The following is a 10,810-nucleotide window of genomic DNA, read 5'->3' as shown; positions in this document are numbered from 1 at the left end:
ACATCTGACATCTGACATCTGTCGTCTTCCATTCACAGGTGGCCCAGAGTCACATGTCGATTACCAGGGCACTTGTTATGCTAGCAACTCGAGTCTGTCATGGAATCCAGCTTCTGCTTATTCTTCTGTATTCTATTCCCAGACATGTGTACAAAGCTCTGGAGAAAACCCAATTGGCTAGCTCTACTTACCTGATTTCTGTGGTTGCCTAGATGCCAGGAAAATGTGCAGATGCCCTACTCCCAGGTTCTCCCTATGAATCATTCTGTGGTACTACAGTTAGGTCTGCTGGGTTGAAAACTCTTTCCCCCTTTTTTGGGAAGAGTATCAATGCAAATGCCTGTGTCTGCTACAATTCGGCATTCCTCCAGCGTGCTCCGTATTTATAGAATGAGTAAAACAATAGATAAGTGGGTGAATGCAGATGAGTGTGGCCCTGAGGACCAGGGATGGTGGATGTGTGTGCACCTGCTGGAGAATAAAGATTTCTTTGAGTTAAAACAAGAGATAGATGAGCAAATTATTAACATGTGGATTTGAGGAAAGGCTGAAAGAAGTTCTGGGCCATAATACAAAAGTAGATACTGCTCCTTTTCTATTTAAAGCAAAGGAAAAAAAGTAGCTATTGCAAGACACTGCATAGTCTCTGGTTTATTCAACCTGGGATTTCATAGAAGTGTTGGTCTGCACTTCACCAATACACCCCCATTTTCCCTTTCCCCTTGTCCCAGGATATACAAAAATGGTAAACCGTGTAACACACACGAACAAGATTGTCTTGAAATTTTTCAAACTCAATTGGAAGAGATTTGAAGGAAAAATTAAAGGGAACTGTACAACTAGAAGTAAAATTATAACTGCAGCCCTGGCCCGGGTTTAAAGCCAGCGGGGCCATAAGTGGGTACATTGTAGACTTTAACCGAGCCCAGGACACAGGAAAGCTAAGCTGTGGTGTTACCCGCTCCTTATACGCCACTTAAACTCTGAGAAAGGTAAAGGAACTGCAGGGGAGATTGGAATGTGTGGTTTAATGGCTTGGGGCATGTATCTTAGTTCTTCCTGTATGAGAAAACTGTCTCAGTAACTTAATTTTCGAACAACAGCAAGTTAGCAATCTGTGGGTCAGCTGTGCAGTTTACTGGTCTGGGCCGGACTTGGCTGATCTTGGCTACATTTGCTCATTGTCTGAAGCCAGCTGGTGGGGAGGGGGAAAGCAGCTAAGGGCTGGCTGGTCTATGGCCCCAGCGGGGTCCACTGGGAAGACTGGGGACTCTCTCCACCCTGTTATCATCAGCAGACTAGTGTGGTTTCATTCATATTGCAGCAGCAGGGCTCTCAGAGAGCCCCGCGGGGGACGTGCACGAGGCTTCTTCAAAGTTTAGACGTGGAACGCCCGCCTGTCATTTCTGCTAGTTTGGCCAAAACAAGTCAGGAAACCAGATTAAATTCCGGGGGGGAGGGAAAGCCAGACTTTCTCCCCTTGAATTCTCCTTGATAAAGTTGAGCTGCAAAGTCACGTTACCTAGGGACTTGGCTTCAAAGGAGGAACAAAGGATTATGACCATTTCTGTAGTCACCCGCAGGGCAAACTGCAACAGCAGCATCCTGTTAAGTCCTTGTGTTTCTGTTCTCATCCATGTAACTGAATCAAGACTTTATTAGCCCTTCCTTTGCCCCTCCCCTTCTTCTCCGGGAAAGAAGCAGTCCAGAAATAAAGATTCAGTTCCACGGACTGGGACAGAAACACAAGGACTTAATAGAATGTTTCCACGTAGGTTTGCCCTGTGGTGGGTTGCAAAAGTGGTCGTAACCCTCCTCCTCTTCCAAGACTAGAGGAAATCCACAGTTCTACTGCTTAGGGCTCTAGTCCGTTCTTGTAGCAGGAAACTCTTCTCATTGCATCTAACTGTCAAAGTTTCTTTCAGGCCCCAATTTACGCCCCCCACCCCCCACCCCCTGTGCCTGTCCGCCAGTAACTCTGGTCATCTGCAGCCCTCTCTCAGAGATGGTGGCAGGTGGTTTGACACAAGCCTGAAAGACAACTGTGAATCTGTTTCTACTGACTTGCATTATTCCAGCACGAATTTGAGGATTTCTTGGGGTTTCTTTTAAAGTTTCAGACCTGAGCTGTCATTCTCGGCCCACATAAAATCATCCCCATGATGGAAAACTTTTTGCTGAAACCTGCAGCTTGTATGTTTTTATTCTCCTCAAACTCCAGTAGTAGACTTCAGGGTCCTCCTGTGGGACGGGGGATGAGCCGTTTTAGAGTATCTACCAGCCGGCTTATGCTTAGAGTCCAGCCGGTGAATAAACAGGTTCTCACTTTTACTCAGGCACCATCTTTGTAGCCAGAGAACAGTTCGAGGCGGTGCTGTGCTCTGAGCCTCACTGGCAGGAAGGGAGTGGAAAGACATCCGAGGTTCTTCATACAAGAATATGCCACAGCCCGGTCCATCAGCCCTCCAGACGATACATCTATTCCAATTTCAGGGCAGCATAAGACTTGGTAAGACCTTGAACTTCAGCTGGAAAGAATGGTAATGCTCTTTTTGTCCCTGTGCCACTCCAGCAGGCAGTCTGTCCGTGGCAATCTGCCCTCTGACTGCATATCGAGCTCCATATTCACAGTTTGAAATGGCCAGCAGATGGGGAGCAGCACTTTGAGAGCCGCAGAATGGAATTTAAATCTAAGTGTCTCTGTTTCCTAGGTCCAGTGTGGGACCCCGTCAGCTCACTGTGTGGAATACTTCCAATCTGAGTCAGGATAACCAACGAAAATACATCTTTACTGATGAGGGAGGACAAAACCAGCTGAGCGTCCGGCCCCACCAGGACATCCCGCTCCCTCCAAGGAGAAGAGAGCTCCCGGCCTCGCTGACCACCAATGGGAAGGCGGACTCCCTACACGGAGCCCGGAACTCAGTGATGCAGGAACTCTCCGAGCTCGAGAAGCAGATTCAGGTGATCCGTCAGGAGCTGCAGCTGGCTGTGAGCAGGAAAACGGAGCTGGAAGAGTATCAAAGGACACACCGGACTTGTGAGTCCTAGGGGACCGCGCTGCTCCCCTTCCCAGTTCCCAGCCTGCCTCTGAGCCCTCGAGACCCTTTGTAATGCTCTTTTGTAACTGCTGACGAAAGTGTGGGGAAGCGCAGGTCTAGGTGTCTCTTAGAGGTCAAGTCTGCGCATCCTGGCCTAAAAATCAGCCACAGCTCTCCCCACGCTGACTCCCTAGCTCTCCAGGGTAGGGGTCTTTCAGAGCAGGGATGGTAAATTAGGACGAAACTCCGTGGAAAGGATCTATGAATGACCAGGCAACCCTGGCTCCTCACTGGGTACCATACTAGTAGTTCTGGGTCTTAGCCCTTGCTCTGCACTCTCACCAACAAGAGATAAAATGTTTTAATTTTAGTACAGAACAGGATTATCCAGGGTTTTGGCTTTTGATACAACTCCCCCAACTAGATTTGCTCCTGCATTCTGAATAGGAAGCTAGATAAGAGGCAGAGGTGTGGGTACGTAAACAATGACGCGAGCTCATTAGCATCACAGCAGACCAAGGATTGATTGGATCAGGCACGAGCCCTGTTTTTGAGAGGGGTGCGCCTCTCCAGCACCATCCTGACCAACAGGAGTAGGAACGGCTTACGGCTTACATGCCACTATGAAAGGGGACAGGGGTGTGGCGAGCGGGAACAGAGGACAGGCAGAAGAGGCATTAAAAATGTACACCATGTTGAAGAACGGAGGCTCTGGGCCAGAACAACAGTTTGGCTAAGGAGGGACTAGGACTGTACTTCTAGTCTAACTAAGCATCTCCACTACAGTGTGTGCCTTTATAAAGGAAAGCAAAGCAAAGCAAGGACCTGCCCTTAGACGAAACCGGACTACCCCTGCTCATTGCCCATACGGGGTATGGCAATGCCAACCCAGCTGGCACTGTGGCTTAAGTGAAAAGGCTCTGCAAACCACATGCTAGCCCGTTTTCAAATCAGCAGTTGCCTCTTAGCTTTAGGAATCCCTAAAGCGGACCTCCCCTGCAAAGACCACAAGCTTTAACATTTGGGACGGTCCCCTGTGCGGTCCATCTCAGTCTCCCAGCCCCACACCTTCTCCACCCTGCGGGGCTGTGACCAGGTGCGGTCCCTCCCGTTCTCCCCCAGACCCCATCCGATGCCCCCAAGGAACTGATTATCGGTAACCTGGCTTCCCCTCTGCCTAGGCATCCCTGTCCCAATTGCAGTGGCTTGGACATGCAGGAAGGAAGGAAAAGTCATGGGGAACTATGGGACATCAGTTCCCAGTGCTAGTGTAGATAGGAGGCATCTAGGAGTCCATTAGAATGCTGACTGCCAGGGCCCTTCTCCCCAGAAGATGGGGTGAGGTGGGTAGTCTGGCTCAGAAACCTGTTAACCAACTCCCCCAGGTGACTGACACCTGTGACCCAAAAATTACTCAAGAAACACCGTTCTAGAAGGATGGCTGCTCCAGGCCTGGGGAGAAGTAAGAGCCTTTTTGAGAGGTTTTTACATTTAGCACACACCTGCTGATTCACCTTCCATACAGCCGCTCCCACCCCTGGGCACCACTTAGGACGAGACTTCCTCGCTTATCATTTACTTTGCTCGGGCCTCGTCAGTTGGGATGCCCGCCACGAATTCACAGTATGCTCTGGATCAGCCGTGCATCACCGGAAAGTCTGCATCACAAAATTTCTCCTGCATTTCCACCCGGAGCTACCCAGTCCCCCAGGGAAAGACAACACCTTCAGCTGTAATTAGATAACACTTCAGTTAATTGAGAAAACCCTGGGGTGGGTGGAGGCAGAGACACTGATGAGGGAGGCAAGAAGCTTCTAACCTCGCAGATGAAACAGTGGGGAACAAGGGGAGCCCTGGAAGCGGAAAGGACAATCCTGCTTTGAAATGCCCTGTCCTCCCGTGTCTCCCCCAGGCGCCGCCGTAGATTTGCAACTGCCTTTGGAAGACGAAGCCTCGTAGCCACGCCCCCCGCCCCCGCCCCCGCAAGCGCCGGGGACGCGGCAGACTCGGGCGTCCTGCTCTGCGCGGCCTCCAGTGCGGGCGCCCGCTCCACTCCACGGCCACGCTCCTGATGGACTCGGGCACTTTTGTAACTCAGCTCCTCCTGATTGTACTTGAGAAGCTGGCTATTTAAAGGAACCCAGAGGTGAACTCTTTTGTAAAGAATCCTTTTGTAATGCAATTATCCCTCACGTATCTGTTTTGTAAGTTTGGATTTTTGTATATCGGGTTTCCCTTCAGCTTCTCTCCTGAGGCGTTCGGAGCCGTGGTAAGAAGCCGGACGGCCAGTGCACGGCTTCCCCGGCACCTTCTGGGTCACCCCTCGGCCAAAATCCGGCCGGGGCGGCAAGCAGCAGCAGGGGCTGGAGGCGGGCTTGCCGCCGCCGGCACCGCCGGAAATGCCTGCTTTCCGGATGAAGAGAAACCGCGTAATTGCTTGTGGTGGAATGAAGCGGTCTCGGTAGCGGTGGTTGTCGTTATCGGTAGTGACTGAACAGTGCTTTGCAGTGTGTGAAACAGTGTGTTGTGTTTTATAGAGTTCGTGAAATGGTGGGTCCTTTGAAAACCCTCCTTTCTGTTCTGCCCCACCTGTTCTTTCAACTCCCCTCGGGCTCAAAACCACAAGGAGCCAAGTCTCCAGGGGGAGGCTGGTATTTCAGTAAAGAAGGAAGAGGTAGGGGGCGCTCCCTTGCCTCCTCTTCCGGCTCCTATTGCACGAGATCAGGAAGGTCTGTTCTTTTCCAGGCTCTGGTGCTGGGCAACCGGGCGACCGGATTGTGTCGCACAGCCTGCCCCGTTTTCCAAGGGGACGTGCCTGGCACAGGAAGCACACGATAAAATATGGCGGGGTGCGCGGGAACAGATGGGGCTCCGTGCTTCGTGTAAATAACAAGGGCCCCAGAGTGTGGATGCCTCGGGGGAGAGGAGCAGCAAGGGGATGCCTCCAACAGTTACAGACGAGTGAGGCAGCCCAGGGACACAATCAGTGGCGGTCTTAACGCGCCGGAGATGACGCCATTGTTCATGGATCTCGCTGTTGCACAACGCTGCGCAGGAGCTGCTGCTTGCGTGCCCACCAGAGCGGTGGTCAGCGACGCAACTGCCGGGGAAAACCCGGCTCCGTCGGGGCCGTGGGCTTCTCGGTGTTGGGGCTGCGTCTAACGGCCTTGGAGCCAATAAGCTCTTCCTTGGTGTGGAGAAAGAATGAAGGGGAAAGAAACTACTTTTGAGCCTCTCTTCCTCCCAACTCATTTTTGATAAGCAAACCAGAAAACCCATCCTGTCGTGGAAAGAACTTGTGTTTTAGTCATCAAACGCACTCCGCTAGCTGCGCTATTGATTATTCCTTTCTTCACCCACCGACGCCCCCCATCTAATCCCGGAGTCCCTCACTCTTTTTAGTTTAGTTCCCAATCGTTTTATGAAAATAATGTACTTAGAAGTATTTTCTTAAAGTTTGTAAAGAGTGTTTGCATTGTGTCTTCATTTTAACGTGTGTGCAATCGCTCCAGTCCGGGAAGAACTGAAATGCTGTCTTGTGAGCATGAAGTGAACAGGCTGTTTTGCTCCAGCCACTTTTCTTGTACAACCATGTGGATGGACTAGATGTTCTCAGGTCTTTTCCATCTTCAGTTTCTATGACTGTGGAATAAATGTTCAGATAGAAACTTCATTTTCTGATGTCCTACTGGCATTGTCTTGGGGGATTCAAATGCGGACGTGGTACCAGCCCCTTCCTCACAATAGACCCACTCATGCTGTAATTTACACTTGTTTCCTTAGTAGAGTTGACGTGGCACAAAATATGCTGAGAAAACTCAGAGCCCAGGCGTCACAAAGTACAATCGAAATGGCTTCATCTGAGAGACATTCTAGGAAAAGCCACAATCCTGAGAGATCTCTAAAAAATTCTGCCCCGGCCACCCTAACCACCCACCTGCTACACAGCCTGTGTTTACGTGCCAAGTGCTGGAGGCACAAGAGTGAGTGGTAAGGTGGGCACGGTCCCTGAGCTCAGGGGCCTTCTCACAATCTGTCCTTTTCACCACCTGTCCATAGACAGTACTATAGTAGCCAACATTTATTGAGCACTTACTTTATTTCAGCTTCATTAAAACCCCAGGACACAGGTTCTCTAGAGCTAGTCTCAGTAGATAAACCAGACCTCCAGTTTACAGATGGGAATTACGGAAGTTGCCCAAGGTCACACAGCTAGTAAGAGAAGTGGCCGAGACAGAGTCACACACAGGCAGTAAAATTCCAGAGCACCATTTTACACTGTCAGGATTCTGACTGCCGCCTTCCAACCCCCCTCCTTGCTCCAGCCCCCTTCGGTCTTCCTGCCGCAGCGCCGCCGGCCCATGCCTCAGCTCGGCCCCCAGCTCCACGGAGAAGGAAGCCGATGCACGGACCACACCCGCACTGCCACGTCCACTGAACCCAACACTGTGGCCCCCAAGTCTCACAGAAAGAGCTGTTGCAGGCGTCTCTTTGGCTTTCTGGCCCAGCCGAGAACCGGTACAAATACAGCTGAAAATCCCTGAGCAGTCCTGCGCTCTCAGGCACGCCGCGGTTTCTGACACACGCGGCAGTGTTAGCGGCTGGCCAGCCTGCCAGCGTGAACCCGCTAGCAGGATGCATCCTTCACACACGTTCTTCTGGATTATACCCAAGTCAAATCTCACGCAAATACAAACCTGCTGTAACCTAATTCAGCTGCCAACTTACCCAAGGTTGTTTTGCATCATTCAGTCATTCCTTGTTTGGATGCTTCTTCTGAACCCGGCATTGGGCTAGCTGCTGGCGAGGGAAAGACAAAAGGCAGATTCTGACCCCATGGAGCTCAGTCCAGCGGGGAAACACAAACTGGCAAAACAATGTGGCGAATATTCTGATAAATGCACACCAGGTACTGTGGAGGCAAAAAAGACACTTATCCTGCGTGTGTGCGCGCCTACGCACAGCAGAGAAATTGAGAGGAGCGTAACAGGCACCCCAGGTAAAAGAAACAGAATGTGCTTAGTTCCAGAGTTGGAAAACTATGACAATCAAAAAACTTCAGAACATCCAGTAGTTCAATATGATAGAAACATAAAGCACGGGTGGGTAACGAGCTGTAAGGGCTGCAAAGAGAAAAGCAGAGGCAAAATCCCTATGCTACATTGGATCTGGATCCCAAGACTACAGAAACCATTAAAGGACTTTGGGCTAAAGAGGGTGACGGTAAAAGATCAGGGTCCTCACTGCTGGGTGGAACTGGCTATCGTTCACATGTGTTCAATTTGTTTGTAGGGCAGTGAGCAAATGAAGTTAACTTTCTGATCCCTGGGCATGACCTGGCCATGACATCATTTAACCAGGACAGGTGGACTTAGAGATAGACATAAATAAACACATACAGTCTAGATTCTAAACATGTCAATCTTATTTTTCCTGGAACTGGGGAGAAAATGTAGAAGAAAAACTGACCTCTCAATTTATTTGTAATAATAAAAGTTAAGATTTTGAGCATTTACTAGTTGCCAGGCATTCTGCTAAACGTTTTGTATGTATTGACTCATTTCATCCTCAATACAATTCTATAACGTAGTTATTACTTTATGAAACAGAGAGCTGAAGTAACCTTCTAATAAGAGGCAGGGCCATACTCATCCTAAGCCTGACTTCACCGGAAACGTGTTTAGCACGGTGCCTGGAATCACAGCAAGCACCAAATACACAGGCTGGGCTGGGTGAGCAAGGAGAAATCGAAGATCCCTTTGGTTCAGTTCTACTCTGGAACAAAGTGCTACGGGAACTCTCAATGAATAGGGGAAGAAAAATGCAGTCCTAATCTAGGGCCTGGCAGAGAGCCTACCTAAATTAGAGATCTTCAGAAAGACTTAGAAGACTCAAGGTATTTTCATTTATTATCTTCCTGATGACACACATTCTATTGGTACCTGTCTCCACTTAGGGTAGAAGAAAAAACAGTGGTCTGATTACCACATGATTCTGCTGCTAAACTGAGTGACCCTGGGACTTGTTTCCTCATCTCTAAAATAAAGACATGGGGAATACAAGCTGGTACAGCCACTCTGGAAAACAGGATGGAGGTTCCTCAAGAAGTTAAAAATAGAACTACCCTATGACCCAGCAATTGCACGACTAGGTATTTATCCAAAGATACAGATGGAGTGAAGAGAAGGGGCACATGCACCCCAATGTTTATAGCAGCAATGTAAACATGATAGCCAAACTGTGGAAGGAGGTGAGATGCCCTTCAACTGACAGAGGGATAAAGATGTGGTTCATATATACAATGGAATATTACTCAGCCATCAGGATGAATACCTACCATTTACATCAACATGGGTGGAACTGGAAGGGATTATGCTAAGGGAAATAAGTCAAGCAGAGAAAGACAGCTATATGGTCTCACTCATGTGGAACATAACAGTGCAGAGGAGCATAGGGGAGGGGAGGGAAAACTGAATGGGAAGGAATCAGAGAGGGAGACAAACCATGAAAGACTCCTGACTCTAGGAAACAAACTGAGGACTGCCAAAGGGGAGGTGTGTGGGCGGATGGGGTAACTGGGTGATGGGCATTAAGGAGGACACGTGATGTGATGAGCACTGGGTGTTACACGTACCTAATCACTGAACACTACATCAAAAACTAATGATGTACTGTATGTTGGCTAATTGAATTTAAATTCAAAAAAATTTTTAAAGTAAGTACATGGTTTGAGGTCCCTTTTAGCTCCCAGATCCTAGCTTTCAAACCATTCCACTCTGTAGATTTCAGTAACCTGAAATCCTCAGAGCATACTGTTAATCTATTAATGCAAATATACTATGCTTCCAACTTTGTCTACAATTTCCCTCAAAAAGAAAAAAAAAAGACTAAATCTATAAAAGAAACCATAGCTATCACGGATTGCCTCAAACAGAGCTATCAGTTTCAGAATTCACAATAATTTCTTTTGTTATAACCACAAAAGGAAATTTAAATTTATATATTTCAGGATAATCCAAATTTGAAGAATTACTTAAATATACAAGGAAAAATTGTTTCCACTTAGGGGGTGAAAAAAAATGAGTCAGGTTTGAATTATGCACTGGTCCAATTAAAGCGGACTTCTCAGGAACTGTTAGCAGAAGCAAGGAGCCGAATTAACTTAACCATGCGGACCTTCCCTGAGTGCTGTGGGCCAGGCCTGCTGCTGGATACTTGGGACTACGTTGTTAAGACACTGCTCTTTCTATGTCCTAACCTGTAAAGTATGCTACAAATAAGACCTTCATACCTCACATTAGGAAGAGACCAATCTTGGGGAGAAATCCCCAGAAAGTAAAACTCAATTTTTCTGTGTGTTGGGACAATTACAGATCTAGGAAATGTTTAGGTTATTTCCATACCAGAGATCTGCTATTATGTAAACCCAATCCAACATGTACACAACCCACCAGTTCCTACTTACGCTCCATGTAGCTGTCTTATCATGTCGTATCAGGTAGACTTCCGTGGTAAGAACTAGTCGAAACTTCCCTGCATACTCACTGGTACTTGAGTTTATCTATCAACTGATAATCCTCAGCAAAAACCTTAAACACCAAAATTTAAAGGCATTCCACACCAATAAACGATCATGGAAATTGACGAGAGCAGAATACAGCTTCCTTCAAGAAGTGAGCATCACTGTCCCAGTAGGTGTAAAAGACAAGTCATCGTTTCTCTATTCTTCAGAACCTTCCCACGAATCCCCACAATATCAGACTCCAGAG

The 10,810-nt window shown here is 48.3% G+C and overlaps 1 protein-coding gene across 1 annotated transcript in view; it reads left to right on the top strand.

Annotated features, from left to right (window-relative positions):
• Window positions 1-3,051, top strand: part of GRIN3A (glutamate ionotropic receptor NMDA type subunit 3A) — a 140,716-nt gene extending 137,665 nt beyond the window's left edge. The window contains exon 9 of the mRNA XM_008708024.2: window positions 2,712-3,051. Within this exon, the coding sequence (XP_008706246.2) occupies window positions 2,712-3,051 (340 nt within the window). The remainder of the gene's footprint in view (window positions 1-2,711) is intronic.
• Window positions 3,052-10,810: the final 7,759 nt, after the last annotated feature.

This window comes from Ursus maritimus, unplaced genomic scaffold, assembly GCF_017311325.1.
Source record: "Ursus maritimus isolate PB19 unplaced genomic scaffold, ASM1731132v1 scaffold_17, whole genome shotgun sequence".
Classification (NCBI taxonomy): domain Eukaryota; kingdom Metazoa; phylum Chordata; class Mammalia; order Carnivora; family Ursidae; genus Ursus; species Ursus maritimus.
The sequence above is the reverse complement of the archived record's forward strand: the minus strand, read 5'-3'. Positions and strand labels throughout refer to the sequence as shown.